This window comes from Salmo salar, chromosome 29, assembly GCF_965601325.2.
Source record: "Salmo salar chromosome 29, fSalSal1, whole genome shotgun sequence".
Classification (NCBI taxonomy): Eukaryota; Metazoa; Chordata; class Actinopteri; order Salmoniformes; family Salmonidae; genus Salmo; species Salmo salar.
The window spans coordinates 18,133,730-18,151,324 of NC_138319.1; the positions used below are offsets into that span (position 1 = coordinate 18,133,730).

At 43.2% G+C, this 17,595-nt stretch overlaps 1 protein-coding gene across 1 annotated transcript in view; it reads right to left on the reverse strand.

Moving 5' to 3' along the window:
- Window positions 1-10,291: 10,291 nt before the first annotated feature.
- cssa29h8orf34 (chromosome ssa29 C8orf34 homolog) overlaps window positions 10,292-17,595 on the reverse strand; it is a 173,471-nt gene continuing 166,167 nt past the window's right edge. The window contains exons 13-15 of the mRNA XM_014181035.2: window positions 16,700-16,796; window positions 13,462-13,500; window positions 10,292-11,485 (exon numbers count right to left, since the gene is read on the reverse strand). Of these exons, the coding sequence (XP_014036510.1) occupies window positions 11,478-11,485; window positions 13,462-13,500; window positions 16,700-16,796 (144 nt within the window). The 3' untranslated portion in view covers window positions 10,292-11,477. The remainder of the gene's footprint in view (window positions 11,486-13,461; window positions 13,501-16,699; window positions 16,797-17,595) is intronic.

Below are 17,595 nucleotides of genomic sequence, written 5' to 3' on the forward strand. Positions count from 1 at the left end.
CAGTCAAAGACGGTACTATATAGGAATAGGTTGCCATTTGAAATGCAACCAAACACCTTGTGCACCTACAGTACGTCAACTCTTGGGCCTTTCCTAAGGTAGGCCCATACATTACGGTAGTATAGTAGTATTCTACCTACTACGTAACCTTCTGACCCCTGCCTTCTATTCTGGTACGGAACAACCTGCAACTCGTGTCTCCAACGACCTGCTGACGGGTCGGAGGAAGTCAATCTGTGAATAAATATTACGTTTACAGCCGGTTGTACATGGAAGTAAATCATGGGGGAGGTTTAAACTGTCCTCGGGATGGCCGTGTGTGTGTGCGCGTGCACACGAACGTTGGTGTAAGGAAAGAGAGTTAGTGGGTTAGGACAGCTGTTTTAAACATCCTCTCACTCTCTCTCGCTCCTTCCTTGCTTCAAGGAAATAATAACTGGAGCCCAGAAAACCGGAAAGCGTTTTTACAGCCAAAGTAAAAACACTGAGTAATTTTCATAAATGTGTTCTAGAGCTAAAAAGCACTGTGAAATAAAAAAAAGTTACATGACGCCGGGGCTGAGAAAAAAGTCACTGAATCATGTCCCACAGCGCTGATGTTCTTACCATCTTTAGCTAGCGAAACATGACAGTAACTCACGACAACAAATCTCTACAACTTCTTAATTTCTTGGTCCACCCATCACATCTCACAGTCCCAGATCGTAACTGAAGCTGATGCATTTTGAGGGCCGGATAATTCTCTCTTCCTTTCCCTTTGCTGGGGAAATTGACATCAGACTTTTGGCAGCATGGGTGTATGGGTGTGTGTGTGTGTGCGTGCAGCAGCTGGGTCTGTGGAAGGGAGGGAGGCGGATGGTGGCTACACCTTTCTTGTGTTACTGGTTACTGTGATCAGAGGAGTCCTGGGCTAGTAAACAGGGGTGTTGAGGGAGGGAGCGCCTCCCTTGTTCCCTCCTCTCCCTGTGGGCCTACAACCCCATGTCTCTCCCACCACACCCTTCCTCTCCGTGGCCGACCCATCCATGGTGTCACTTACTGGAACCGACGCAGTTTGGATCTTACAGCAACAGTCTGAACTCGACAACCAACGTGTTGGACTGATTGTATTGAACGCTCCAGTAACACGTTTCCTGTTATAAAAAGCCATCTTTTATGAATGCTTAGCCTATAGCAAGAGAAGGTATGTACCACCCTCCCAAAGAGAGAATTATATATATTTTCCTCACACAAACTGAAAGACTAATTTGTCTAACTGCCAATAAGAAGTTCAACAAGTTCACCAACTACCCTTTCTAACTGCACCACTGTAACAGGGGCTTAAAAGTACCTCTTCTACCTTCACCAGCTCACAGCCAGACTGGATCTCGGGATGTCTGTCTCGCAAACACACGTGACCGCCCTCCTGAAAGATTGTAGCCAGTCGTGCCACCAAAAGCTATCAGTTCGATGGTGCGGGTAGAGACATTTCAAACTGAGGAGTGAGGCTATCAATCCCCACCAGTTACCCATCTAACATAACATCCCCCATACACATGAATGTGCGCTGGCCTCTCCCAGACAGCTAGCTAGCCATATATCTGACTGGGAGATGAGATTAATGACCATGTCTCTGACTGGTAGACAATATTCATGTCGATGACAGTGCATTTACTGAGGCATGATTCCAATTAGTGTCTGTCAGGGCTGTACTATCATGGCTCCTTGGTCCTATTTGCTTAGTAATGCTACATCAGCGAGCGAGAGGGGGAGTAAACAAACACATTGGATTGGCTGTCTATAGATACATCCCAAATGGCATTTCCTTTATAGCGTACTACTTTTGACCAGGGCCTATAGGGTGCCTTTTGGGACACACTCAATAACAGCTGGAGATTGGAATCATAAAGAGAGCCATGAAATACAAATGTGCTGCTGCCTTCAGATTAGATGCCTCCTTTAAGACCCAAAACTCTTCAGATCAGATGCCCCCCTAAGTCCCAAAGCCCTCGTTACTCAACTTCTGGGCCTGTGTCACAAATGGCACCCATCCTCCCTATTTAGTGCACTACTTTTGACCTGGCCCCGTAGGGAATTTGGAACGCAGAGGCATTGATTTAAGAATGTAGCAAAGAGAGGGAGCCATGCATTTGATGACACACTAGCATGCACTCGACTCACTCACGCAGCGACAAAACTTGGACAGGAAAATGATTACGGGACACTCAACAGACAAACAAATACTCTCCAATAAAAAGAGGTGAAGCCATGGACGAGTTTCTGGCCCCACACTAAAGTCCTTCTCTCCTTCCCCTGTCATCCAGCAGCATTTGCCCAATTCTTTAAAAAATGGGGAAAGGCACGAATAAGAGCTGAAGCTGGCAGCAAATGAAACAGTATGAACATACGTAATAAATAAGGGCTTAAATAAAAAGCCATATGCAGGAGCACCAAATTCGCTGCAACCTTATATGTAAATTAACATAAGAGAGATGAGATCTGACCGGATCATGAGTAGCCCAACTCAGGCTTTAGTACTCAGGAGCAGAATGGGACAGGGAGAAACACACACACACACACACACACACACATTTGGCATGGTCCCTCAGATCCTCAAAGAGATCTACAGCTGCACCAGAAAGCATCTTGACTGGCTGCATCACCACTTGGCAATTGCTTGGCATCCGACCGCAAGGTGCCAAGGAGGGTAGTGCGTATGGCCCAGTACATCACTGGGGCCAAGCTGCCTGCCTTCCAGGACTTCTATACCAGGCGGTGTCAGAGGAAAGCCCAAACCACAGACTGTTCTCTCTGCTATCGCACAGCAAGCAGTACCAATGCAACAAGTCTGGAACCAACATGACCCTGCACAGCTTCTACCCTCAAGCCACAAGACTTCTAAACAAGACTGCTAAATAGCTACCTGCATTGACCCTTTTTTGCGCTAGCTCTCTTGCATTGACTCTACACACACACCCCAACACACATAATATGCACACACATACATACTGACACCACACACTTTCACACTCACCTCATGCACTGCTGCTACTGTCTATCATCTATCCCATTGCCTAGTCACTTTACACCTATCTATATGAACTTAGCTACCTCAATTACCTCGTACCCCTGCACATCGGTACTGGTACTCCCTGTATATAGCCATGTTATTTTTACTCTTTCTTTTTATTTGTTATTCACTGTGTATTTATTTCTCATCTCACTATTCATAGTTTTTATTTTGTATCTTATACTTAACTCTGCATTGTTGGAAATAGACCCGTAAGTAAGTATTTCAGTGTTAGTCTACACATGTTGTATCTGAAGCATGACACAGACACTAGCCTGAGGGGAGTTTAACTGCTAGTGTGGGAGAGAGCGAATACGATCCATCATTGGCACACACCATTTTTACAATAGGTAAAAATATCACATTAACCAGGACTTTGTCTCTCTGCCATCAGATTCTGTTTCAACCCTCTCCAGAATGGGATAAAACATAAACGCATATCAAAACATATACAGAAGACGGTTCGCCACATGATTCAGCTCAGATCTTTTCCATTTTAAAGAATAACACCAGTTATACGGGGCTGATGATTCTATGACATAAACAGAGACAAACACACAGACAGAAAGACAGAGAGAGACTTGAACTGCTTGTTGAGAAAATCTGCATTTTGTTATGAGAAAACAAGAGAGTAGATCTTGCTGCAGATTTTGTCCTGGCCTGTCATGCTTTGGCAACAGTGGCAACCAACCATTCATGCCAAGAAAGCATTTATTGACTTGAGAGAGCGAGTGAGAGGGACACCAAGTTTGTGCGACTCATTTGACCGAGGTCTGAGCCTCACCCACCGCACCACCTGCCAGCATACTGCGCACGCACAAATACACACGGCTGTACTCCACCTCCTTAACCTGACCTTCCTGTCAACCTTAAACACAGCTGACTCAAAAGCTCTTCAATTAGACAGAAATCTCCATATTACTTCAGCATATTCATTGATACTGTATTCCTCTGGAAAATTTGGAGATCAGCTTTTTGGAACGGATGGCAGAGAAGACTAGACACACAATGATCATGTTCCAGAGAAGAAAAATCACAAAGTCTCGGCGAGGCCCAATGTTTATCTGGGTGTGGACGTCTGTGGACGCAGACGAGACAGAAACACAGATCTAACCATTACACTGTCATCTTCCAAGGAGTACATCAAATATAAAATCTGCCTCTTAAATGGCGCCCTATTCCCTTTATAGTGCACCATTTTTTACCAGAACCCTATGGAGCGCCTACCCTATTCTCTAAATGGGGCTTGGTCAAACGTAGTGCAGAATATAGGGCATGAGATGCCATTTAGGACACGACAAAAACATGTTTTTTAATATTGTAGGAGATGTCAGCTGACATCTAGTGATGTTCAAGGGTAAGTAAATAACCTGGTTTGTGTCCCAAATGGCACCATTTTGCCTTATAGTGAAAAGACCTAGTGCACTAAATAGAGAATAGGGTGCCATTTGGTGCACTGCCCTGGTTCAGTAGACATGTTGTAAACGTCTCAGCCATAATACACTTGTTTCATACTGGCAATCTGTCCTTCAACACAGTACAAGCCAAGCCAATCCAATCCACACACACACACACACACACACACACACACACACACACACACACACACACACACACACACACACACACACACACACACAGCCAAACTTAGCAGCAGCCATTCCCAAACGACAGTATATAATAACTTCTGGTTTCAGCAATGCTAATAACAACTTGGACTCAGGGGTAGACGTAACATAGTAAATGTAAATCCGGGACACTCATTAGTATGACATGTTACATTTGGTATGTATTCATTTGTGGATGTCTATCATTCATTTCATATAAAATGTTAGGAATTACAATTCATATGATATGTTACGAATTCCAATTGTTGTGGCTAACACTAGCTAGGTGGCTAACGTTAGCTGGGTTAGGGTTAGGAGTTTGGTTAAAGGGTTAAGGTTAGGGTTATGGGACAGGTTATCTGACATACTAAGTAGTTGGAAAGTAGCTAAAAAGTAGTAGGCTAAGTAGTTGCTAATTAGCTAAAATGCTAAAGGTTGTCCGTGAAGAGATTCGGACACGCAACCTTTGGGCTTTGGGTTGCTAGATGTTCACAACATGTGTTCACCCATCCACCCCGACCAACCACCCTACTTGCTTTCGTTTTTTTCCTTAAAGGAAAATTCCACCCAAAATCTCTCTTTTGGTAGTTGTTTTATTAGTCCATTGTTGATATAGTCCCAAAATGTTTGCATGTCAGCAATCAAGTTTTCAAGATGTACAACTTTTAAAATACAGCCAATATGATGCATTTTGTATTTTATCATGCAAAACGCATAGTGCTGAGCAATTAACCGAAAACTCTGTTATTCTTCGTTTTTAAACAACTAATTGATCAACTCGGTTCAATTATTTTAATTCCATTTCATTCATTTTTTTTCTGTGAGCTCAATGCACACATTACACAGTTTCTCTAGAGATAAATCAGGTCAAGCCTGAACTGTGCGATGTAGTAGTTTAGCACACAAAAAAGTGGTAATTAACTACAATGACCATAATCCATTGTGCATCTACTTGTCCGGTCTGTGTTTCTTTTACGACTACTATGGAAGAGACAGAAGAATGTGTGATCGTGAGAGGATATAGAGAGCAACTGTTGCTTGGTGAGGTATCTCTACCTGAAAAATACATGATCTAAGTGATTGATAGTTGGTATTCAGCAGTCATAAAAGTATGCCTGATTTACTTTGAAGAACTACAAAATAGTGATTTCGTTCAACAATATAACTTTTATAACAGTCAAAAGCGTTCCCAGAACAGTGAGCACTTACCGATGAGTCGATCTTCTTTTGCACTGTATTCCACTTGTTCAAGCCAGAAAAGGAGGTGGAAACCGGTATTTCTGAAATTGGATGGAACAATACAGGGCAGGAGGCTGCAAGGTGTGACCAATACTATTAGCAGGAACTACACATGCTCTCCTCGACGTGATGTAAACGTTAATCTTCTCTTCTTTTGGACTATAGACAACCAATGTTATTGTTGTAGCCTAAGTAAATGCTTTGTTTTATCCTACGTTTTGTGTAGAGTACATCAATCCATTGTAGAAGAGTGCTACTTGGTCAATGTTACTGAGCTCATGCACTTACCTGTCTTAATTGGTTAATTAAAAGGAAATCTGGGATACAAACAACAAAGTGGTCACCCATTTCTCAAAGCCAATTCCTCAGCTGGTTACCAAAAAAGTGGCTGGGTTGCCACTTAGTTGATATTTGAATCGCGGATTGCCCCTTTATTAACAAACCTTGAACGAGTGATGAAGTCCACACTCTCACAGATGTGAAAAGTGGGCCATCTTGTTTTTGCTGCTGAGCCATTCAACGAATACAACACACACAATTGATTTAAAAACACTTATTCTTTCAGTAATGACATTGAATAATGTAGATATGAAACAAATAGCTGGTGTCATTTATACCCAGAAAAAAAAACGTGTGAAATAGATTGATAACATGTGTAGGCCTTTACACAATGTATCTGTCATTTTCAAGTTTTCTTTGACTACCTCATTAGAGAGGTTGCGACTGCCACATAATGTGCCAATAACGCAAATAACCCCTTTCTTCTTCTAAACTACAAAACACTTCACACCCAAGTGCTTTCATTATTAGCCTAGTTTGGTGTGAGAGGAAAGAGAAAGACCTGCATCTAAAATGGCACCCTAATCCCTGTATAGTGCACTACTTTTGAAAAGGGCTCTGGTCAAAAGCAGTGCACTATATAAGGGATAGGGTGCCATTTGGGACGCATTCCAAGCGCCTCATACCCCTTCAGACTTCTGAGAAGTCGTTTTCACATGAACATAACAAACGTGAAGAAATTAACACCGAGTAAAAACACACTGGGGGAGTGTTTCATTAGAACAAAGGAGGGAGGAAAAAAAGAGAGCAAAGAAAAAAGTGGGAGAGAAAGCATTGCTTTATCTTGTTTTTATTAAAAGCAGCAGCAAAGGCAACCATGCAAACATCCTATTGATTGGGCGGGCGGGGGAAGTCGTGATGGTGGTAATGAATTGGATATGCAGTGTGTGTGTGTGAGTGCAATTATCCAGTATTCAAAGCTGATCAGAAAGCTTTGACTGAGTGGGCTAGAACTGTATAGGCTCCCCACAATGTGCCATGGACACTGTCAGGGGCCGCATCCCAAATGGCGCCCTATTCCCTAAATAGTGCACTACTTTTGACCAGAGCCTTATGGGCCCTACTCAAAAGTAGTGTACTACATAGGGAATTAGAGCACTATATGAGACATAGGTGATGCACTTGCCCTCCAAATTCAGTGTTGCTGGTTCAAATCCTCTTCGGATCGTCCGTTCCTCCTAAATCGCTACATAGGGTCATCGCTTTCTCCCACAGCGTCTCTTGGAATGATGGAACATTTCCTCTAGAATGATGAGGAGAGATAGGAGTTCCAAAGGGCTATCCATTACCAATTAGCTCTGTCGATTCACACACACAACACACCGAACGGACACACACACACACAAACACACACCCTGGCCTATGGGAAAGTTCCAGGGCGGGTCTCGTAGCCTGAATTCTAGACTCCACTGTATACTCCTTCAAAGCATACTTGTCGACCTCTATAGATGTACTAATGCTGTGAATCAGCATCACTCTGCCTCCGTAAGGCTGTAAATAATGAGGCAGGACAGTTCGATAGCTGACCACAGATTGGCCTGCATCCCAAATAGCACCCTACTCCCTATATAGTGGACAGCATATAAGTAGTAGGGTGCCATTTGAGACGCAGACGTGGTGGTCTGGATCCAAAATGGCCCCCGCTTGGATCTCCTGGGTGGCCTGGACTGCCTCAGTTGCTTCAACTAGGCCTGGTTTATTAAAGGCAGAATGGTAAACAGATTCTCGGGTATTGGGAGACTCTCTGAACTCTCGGGGGATAATAATAAGGATATGAAAGAGAATCCCCGCTGATACTCAGTAACATTGCATTTGAGGGGAATCCTTTTTATCTTTCACATACAATGTGAAATGGTATCCTATTCCTTATATACAGTATGATGCACTAATTTTGACCAGAGCCCTATGGGCCCTGGTCAAAAGTAGTGCACTATATAGGGAATAGGGTGCTATTTGGGATGCAGTCATGGGAACTTATCTCACCCATACGCTGCGATGACGATAACAAAGCAATATGGGGAACAGTAGGGCGTCACAATGTCTACAGTACATCCCAAATGGCACCCTATTCCCTATATAGTGCACTACTTTTGACCAGGGCCTATAGGGTAGTGCACTAGGGAATAGGTTGACATTTGGGACACACTCCAAGTCATGTGTATGAGTTATGACACATCGAGATATGTTCCCATACGTACTGTCCATGTGAATGACAGCATTAAAGGAGAAAGCGTATAAGACATCTGTGTGGCAGGGACTTCTTTAACTTCTCATTCTTCAGAAACCCTTCATGCTTTGATAGTTTGATGACATGACAAATAAGAGAATAGGAGAGACACATGTAGTCAGAGAAAATATTGATACTAAAAATGAACCAAGCGTTACTGGCAAATAATCATCTATCTGTGAAATAAAACATAACAGATGGCAATCAAACAACATAGTTTTCCATCAAACAAAGAGTATCCAAAATGGCACCCTATTCCCTATTTAGTGCACTACTTTTGATCAGGACCCATAGGGATATGGTCGAAAGTAGTGCACAATATAGGATATAGGGTGCCATTTGGGATGCAGAAAAAAGTCTTTAATAAAGAAATATAAAAAAAGATGATCTAATTTCACACATGAGGGAAGACGAACGTTGCTGAAAGCTACATGTACAATGGTGCTAATTACACCCAAATCAACACGCCCTTGAGACTTGATTAGGCCAAATCAACACACTCATACACATCTTTTGTGGCAAGGATCCTTTTGAAAAACCACATCCCTTTCCACTGAATAAACTTGCCCCACTAAACGTGAATAAACGTTCTGTGGAAATACCTTGGATGGCTATAGTCTGCATACCATGCTTTATTATATGTCTGCGTTAGCATGGGAGGGAGAATGCTGATGGTAATCCTGACGCATCCCTGTACAGGAACAACCCTCAGGCCACGTCCCAACTGACACCCTACTTCCTATGTAGTGCACAACTTTTGACTAGCCAGGTCAAAAGCAGTGCACTACATAGGGAATAGGGTGCCATTGGGACACAAGTCTGGGGCTGAGAGGCTTTCTTTAGACCACATCCCGTTTTGGAGGGTGGGAGGGATGGAGGTAGTTGAAACAGGCAGCGCTTGGTGAGACATGGCAGGCGCACGTTTGAACAAGGCGTCCATACGGTGCCGGAGCAGGGTGTCTTCTCACACTCAAACCAGCATAATGTCTGTGGTGGGTGTACGTGGGGAGGGGTGTGTGTGTCAGGTGCATGTGTGTGTTTGTGTGTGTACACGTGGTTACATACTGTATGTGTCTGTGTGAGCCTTTGCGCATGGAAAACTGAATCTGCACTTATGTCTCCTCTGCAACGCTCAGACAGCTACAGCTTAACTTCCACACTACCAGGCAAACACACACACACACACACACACACACACACACACACACACACACACACACACACACACACACACACACACACACACACACACACACACACACACACACAGTTTAACTTCCACACGCCCAGGAAAACACACACACATGAACACACACACACAACCCGCAGACAGCCACAGTTTAATTTCCACACGCCCAGGCAAACAGAGGACTGTTAGAAACGTAACTGTGGTCAGTGGGGATCATTTCTGCTCATCACCACAGCTAGTGTTTAAAGCACAAGACACACAACCTACAAAGATCATCTGGTTGCAGACCTGGGTTGAATAACTATTAGAAATCTGTCAAATACTTTGAGCGTTTGCTTTAGCCTGCCTGGAGTGCCAGGACTTTTCTATTGGTTCCATTGCAACAGGGAAGTTCAATCAAGCACAGATAAAGTAAATTATTTCAAATAGTATTTAAACCCAGGTCTGTCTGGTTTGGATGGAAAAATGGTAGAGCAATAATTGATGATGTGTGCATCCCAAATTGCACCCCATTTCCTTTATAGTGCTCTACTGTACTTTTGACCAGTGCCCATAGTGCACACTATATAGGGAACAGAGCGCCATTTGGGACACATCCAATGTGTTATGATAAGTTTAATTATGTAAGAACTTGGCATCAATCACTTCCAGGTTTTTATTCAATGGTTCAGTCAGTGAATAAAAAAGAAACAATCTTTTCATCCATTTTGTAAGTATTTGCATGTCAACAGAAGTATAACAAAACTCCTAGCTACAAAAGGAACAGTCGTAGATCAACATAACAGTGTAGACCAGGATTGTTAACTTTCCCAAAATGTCTAGGTTTTCCCGAGAAATCCCGGTAGGAGGAATCGGGATTCCAGACTTCCTGCTTATTCTCTCCAGATTCCGAGAATCTTATAACTGTGAATTCTGGGAAACCTGGGCATTTTGGGAAAGTGACCTTAATTCAGCAACCCTTACCAGGGGCAAGTTCTAAAGTCACAGTCTCCTGAACAGACCCATGGTGTGATGAAGAAACACTCTTCAAGTTATTAACAGAATTTAGAATGAACAGAATTTAGAATGAACAGAATTTAGAATGAACAAAATTTAGAATGAACAGAATTTAGAATGAACAGAATTTAGAATGAACAAAATTTAGAATGAACAAAATTTTGAATGAACATAATTTAGAATGAACAAAATGTTGTGTAAAATAAGGAAGAATATCCTTTTGAAATCAAGGTGAGTATCTGTACCAAAGCCTGCATACCAGCTACTGTTTTTTTAAAACAATGGAACTTTAGGTATAAAATAAAAACAGATCTGGGATCAGGCTACAGAATGTAGTGTGGGGAAAAATAATCTTCAATTCAAGGTGAATATCTGCACCATTATATTATTCCCTTGAAAGCCATTCCACTTTAAAAACCAGCCCTTAAGTGCCTATCCAGAGATTGGTTCTATACAGTACAGTACATGTGCTACAGTCTCAAAGTATGCTTCTAGCTTCAAGAAAAAAGTTTGTTAAACAACAAAATGCTTTTTTTTCTTTCAACTCCCCAAAAGACGTAAGCATGCTAAAATAGCAAGCACAAAGAAATATTCAGTTATATTTCATAGTCAATACTCTAAAGTCGTCCTATTTTCGACAATAGTTCACACATCTTGGCGCTACGTGGTCTCAGAAATATCAACCTCTGTGGAAAAAGTATACAATCTTTTTTTATATTCCTCACTGAGTGAATTATAAAAAATAATGGTCTCTGTACACAATATTGAAAATGCCCAGTGGTTTGCATAATTATTTGATTGGATCAATGTTTCTCTCTCTGGTCTTCATCACTATAGGCCTGTGAAAACACACACACACACGCACGCACACACGCACACGCACACACACACAAAGACGAAAACATCAGTCTCCTTAGAAACCAAGATTCAGACACAATTCAACAACCAACCGCTAATAAGAAATAATAGCCTGAGCAATTACAATAAAACAGACTTTAATATTTGAACATGTCAAAGATAAACATGAGTTGGAAAATGAGAATGAGGCCTGGTTGGTTGTTTGGGGACCGAGAGAGATGGTTCCAGAGGGCTCTGAGTTCTGGGTCTGCATCCCAAATGGCACCCTATTCCCTATATAGTGAACAATTTCTTACCAGAGCCCTATAGGCCCTGGTCAAAAGAAGTGCACTATATAGGGAACGGGGTGCCATCTGGGACACAGCATATGGGAGATGAATGATAGTGCATGGTGACTTCAACACCCAGAGTTGGGGTTTGGGTTGGTTGTTACTATAGTTACTGTGGCAGCATTGTTAGCTCATGGTGTGTCACATAGCCAAAGCGTCGGCCTGACCAGGGCCTCTCTAACACCTCTCTGCAGGCTCTCTCTCTCTCTATATATATTTTTTTTCCCTCCCTCTCTATGTATCCCTCTCTCTCCAACCTGCCGCTCTCTTTCTCCATCTATCTCTCTCACTCTCTGTCCCTGGCTCTTTCTCTCTCCAGACTGTCACACGCTCTCTCTCTCCCTCCCTTCCTCTCTCTCTCTCTGACTCTGGGAACTGTGGGCAGAACTTGTCGAGCAGCTAGCGCCACAAGAAGGCAGAACCGCAGAGAACCTCGTCTAAACCAACCAGACACTCACTGTCTGCATCCCAAATGGCACCCAGGCGCTGGTCAAAGGTAGTGAACTATATAGGGAATAGGGTGCCATTTGGGACACACTCTTTCCCTCTGCCCAAACCCTCTCTAAAGACTTGACGCTGTCTGTCTGCAGTGATTTTAAACCCTGTAAACACTGTTCCCTATGCACCCAATACTGACTTAATGGAACTGAGTATAAGAGGTGCCTTTCGCCTTCTCTGTCACTCTCGCCCTCTCTCCAAAATGGCTGATGTCCACCAATCGCGTTGCAGAGCCGGTACGTCTTCCAATCTAAGGAGTAATTGGTGGGTCTATAAAGGAAAACGGAGGCTTCTGAGTCACCTATTGGTAGTTGCCGGGGCAACATACACTGCAGTGGTTGCCGGGGACTCTGAGTGAGGTCATTGACAGACAGACATGGAGGTTCCATCAAATAAAGTCGCCTTTCGTCTCTAATGGGATAAAGGAGCCGTCTCAACCCAACGCGGTGGCTTCAGACACTACTAATAAGAAACAGACCGGCTGATATTACGGTGTTATTGGATAGCTTTTTGATCCATATAATAATATATCCTAATATCACAATGATATAGCAGAATATAATACGTATTTCTATAATCCGTGACTGCTACTTGGTATAACACCTTTGCCAGACTAGGTTGTTGAAATATGTTGAAATATGTTCCAGTTTTCAAAACGTGTACTGTATATGACAGACTGGTTGATTTCCAGTCTTATTGGATGGCTTTTTCATCCATATAACCATATAATCATAATAAAATCCATATACTGTAATCACGTCCATGCTACCTGGTACTGTATAACGCCTTTTGGTAGTCTCCTGCTGGGCACACACTGGTTGAATCAACGTTGTTCTCACGTCATTTCAATGAAATTATGTTGAACCAATGTGGAATAGATGTTGGATTGACATCTGTGCCCAGTGGGCTGGCAGACCACGTTTTTATGATGTTATTGTGAAAGCCATATTTTACCGTATTTTGCTTAAATATGAAACCGTTTTAAGAGTAAAGCGTGAATAACATGATTTTAAAAATAGGAATATGACAGAGAGATGATTGTTGATTATGACTATAGTTGATTGGGTTATCTTATTGGTGTGATTGTGATTGATTGTGACAGACAGGTACCTTTGGGTTTAGACGCTCACCTGAGAACACTGAGCTCTTATTGGCATCTCGTACCCCACCTGTGAATACATCAGAACAGACAATAACACCAATTAGTCCACATAATTGGGACTCTGACTGACATCCCATCCAACATGGTAACATATTGTAGCCATTTCAGGGGTATTCCAGCTGGGACTCGAACCACAACCCTCCTCAAGGGTTGCTGCCAATATCATACGAAAACAACACTATCAGCACCCATCAAACAACCTACAGTACATACGAACCATCATTACAGAGACACATCACCATATTACACACATTACCATGTTAATTCATCAAGTTAAAGCAAAAACATTTTTTTACTTTTTTATTAGGCCACTGTTGATGTAGTCCCAAAATGTGTTGCATGTCAGCAGTGGACTAATGAAAAAAATACCAAAAGATAGTTTTGGAGTGGAGTTTTCCTTTAAGTTTAATAAATTGGGTAGTTAGTCTGAGACATGAGCCACAGGGTGGTTGGGAAGAGAAGGGGACAGGAGGGGGACTGACTACTCCATTGACTACACACTACTTTCATCTCATTGAGGTCGCTGCGGTTACCCCATTGTGGAAGTCTCTAGAATAACAGGAAATAGCTATGGATGGCTTTTTTTTCTTTATTATGTAGCTCTGTGCCATAGACTTGGCGCCAGCTCAGACACACGAACCAAGGCACTGGCATGGCAGCAGAGATGAGGGGAGGGGGGCTGGGAAGGGGGGGGGGGGTGTCACTGTGCCAATGAGCTAAGAAGCATACATCTAATGACACACACACACAAACGCACACAGGCACACGTACGCACAAATGTAAACACAGACGCACGCACACACACTTACTGAGTCAGTCAGCAGCCATCGCACCCCATGAGCCCTCTCTCATGTCTTGCAGCTGGGCATCTCTTTCTTTCTCTTGCTCCCGCTCTTCTCCATCTCTCTCCCCTCTCCTCCTCCACCTCTCTCGCTCTCAACCATCTCTCTCCCCTCTCCACCTCCTCCACCTCTCTCCCTCTCAACCATCTCTCTCTCCCCTCTCCTCCTCCACCTCTCTCCCTCTCAACCATCTCTGTCTCCTCTCCACCTCCTCCTCTCTCTCCCTCTCAACCATCTCTCTCTCCCCTCTCCTCCTCCACCTCTCTTGCTCTCAACCATCTCTCTCTCCTCTCCACCTCCTCCACCTCTCTCCCTCCCTCTCTCTCCAGTAGTGTGTGGCTCGTATCCTTTTCTAAACACATCATTGCCATAGCCCGAGTATATAAGCTAAATACGTTTGGTCACTTCACCAGCTATGTTCCTTTTGGCACAACAACCCTCCATACCCAAGGGAGACCTGTCTTGTAGTCTTACAGTTCCATTTGATTGCCGCCATTTTGCGTAACGCAATATTTGGTTTGACTTGGAATTCCTGGATGCATCCCAAATGGCACCCTCTTCCCTATATAGTGCGTTACATTTGACCAGAGCTCTAAGGGCCCTGGTCAAAAGTGGTGCACCATATGGGGAATAGGGTGCCATTTGGGACATAGTCTCTGTTTCATGAGTTCCATAAAAACCTTTGGCCCTCTGACTCCAATTCCCACTTGCATTTCAGTCTCAGTACAAGCAGATGATTCCAGGCCCTGTTGTTTACCGAGAAAACTGTGTGTGAATACCAAATGGCACCCTATTCCCGATATAGTGCACTACTTTTGACAAGAGCCCTATGGATCCTTCATAGAGAAAAAGGTGGCATTTGGGACACGTTATGTGATACATTATTTGCAGAACATTTCTGTCACTGTTCTGGGAAAGAGAGGAATTAGGGCCAAATGACAGATTTAGTTCCATCTGGCTTGATAGATAAATTCAATTAATTGACTTCAACATGAACAGAATTATGTACGATGAACTGTACTTACACTGTAGCGGTATAATCCACCCACACTGAGGAAGTTGGCTATGTGTGGATATGCACTCTCCTTCTGTATGTTTTTTCAATGACAGAGACCGGTATGCAATAAAGTGAAGACAGAGAGAAGGGAGACACTGAGTTGGGCCGGTAGGTGCTGGGATTCGTGCCCACACAGTCAGGGGAATCGTATATGTGCTGAGGGCGGTGGTCTTAACTACAAGGCCAACGTCAGGCACGTGTACTGTGTGTGTGTGTGTGTGTGTGTGTGTGTGTGTGTGTGTGTGTGTGTTCATTGACGCATTTCTACAATATCTGAAGCCATCTCTGAGGATGTGGCGATACGCAACTCTCACCATAAAAGTTAAGAGCACGTACATTTGATGGTTTGATAGGACTATTGAGACCACATTATATTATTATTTATTACATAGGAATAATTATGACATATTACTACATTCAACTGATTTATTTATCTGACCATCAAGGTGGGCTTCTGCTCTAATTATGTCATGTTCAAAGATGGTGGTGGCGTCCCAAATGGCACCCTATTCCCTATATAGTGCACTACTTTTGCCCAGAGCCCTATGGACCCTGTAGGGAATAGGGTGCCATTTGGGATGCACACCTAGTGATGTCATGTTCAAAGGACAGAGAGAGAGCTACGTCGTACCCAAGCCAGACTTATATAACGATTCATGAGATTCATGAGATGCAACGGAGAGTCCTTCATGTCCATCGACTAGCTCTTAATGTGAATAAATCTCTTAAATGACTGCCGGAGATGTAATCTTAGACGATATCAGCAACCTTATCCACCCAGAAATCACATATTCAGCTTTTAAAACTTCACAAGATGTCTGCCTCCTGTGTAGCAAGGGTCGTTTCATGACTAAAATCTCATTTTCTTGTACTGAACTTAATCAGCGTACATTAAGGTATAAATCCCCTCTTTTAGGCCGATGGAAAGCCATACTTTGTACATTAATCACAGAAAATCGAAGTGATGACATAAATAAATTGAAGTAAGGAAATGACAGTGTGAGGCCAATGGCATGAAGAGCGCGATCGATTATCTTATGGGGCAGTAGAATACCACTGACTTCATGAAAACGTTTGACACTGTGAAACACTGAGGAACAATGACCTCCCTTGTGAGTCAGTACGGGAGAGAAAAGACAAAAAGAAAGGTGGGGAGAGAAATAAACAGCAGTGGGGATAAAGATGGAGACAGAGGTAGAAAGAGAGCAATAAAGGGAGAACGAGAGAGAGACAGGGCCAGAAAGAGATAAAGAGCAGAGAAAGAGAGGGAGTGGATGAAAAGTATAAGGTAAGTCACGCTTACTCACACTTGTCCTGCTCAGGTGGTTCCAGAAGGTCACTCTCTGTGTCACTGGGAACGTGCCATGGCTGTCTGATGGCCTGCAGCTGCTGGTAGAACTCATCCTATAGTAGAGGAGATGGGAGGAGAGGAGAGGAGATGGGATGAGAGGAGATGGGAGGAGAGGAGATGGGAGGAGAGGAGATGGGAGGAGATGGGATGGGAGGAGAGGAGATGGGAGGAGAGGAGATGGGAGGAGATGGGATGGGAGGAGAGGAGATGGGAGGAGAGGAGAGGAGATGGGAGGAGACATTACAGGGTTGACTCATGCTGTAGGTAAACAACAGGTGTCTAATTGAGTATAAAAAAACTACCTACAAATCATTTTGAGAGGTTGTTTTTAAGTTTAGCAAAGTGTGATGAGCTCCATATAGTGATGAGCTCTGGCCGTAATAGCATAACAACAATGTATACTATACATACAACTTGTTTGGAATTAGAGAGATAAATAATTGAATCATCATGATGGAAAGCTGCATACATAGCTATACATTTACAAATGTAGGCATACAACATGATCTGGGCCAAGGTTTAGAGTGAACCATAAAAAAAACATGTTCTTCTGAAAAATATATATCTGATACAGCTGTTAGAAGTCTGTAAGCAACATTAAGGCTTGCACACATCGCACAGAATGTGGATCTAGAGTTCGTCTGCCGATCGCTCAGCACTCTGTGTTTTACGGACCACCCACTGTAGACGTCTGGCTGACGACATTTAGGTCGATTCTACATGTAAAACCGGTGCGTACTCGGTTTGCAAATTACTGCCGGCACTCTGTTCAGAGGTACTAAGTACTCTCGGCTGGCAAACTATTGGTGTGTCTGAGCCTTTAGATTCTGCCATTTTTAAACCACTCATTTA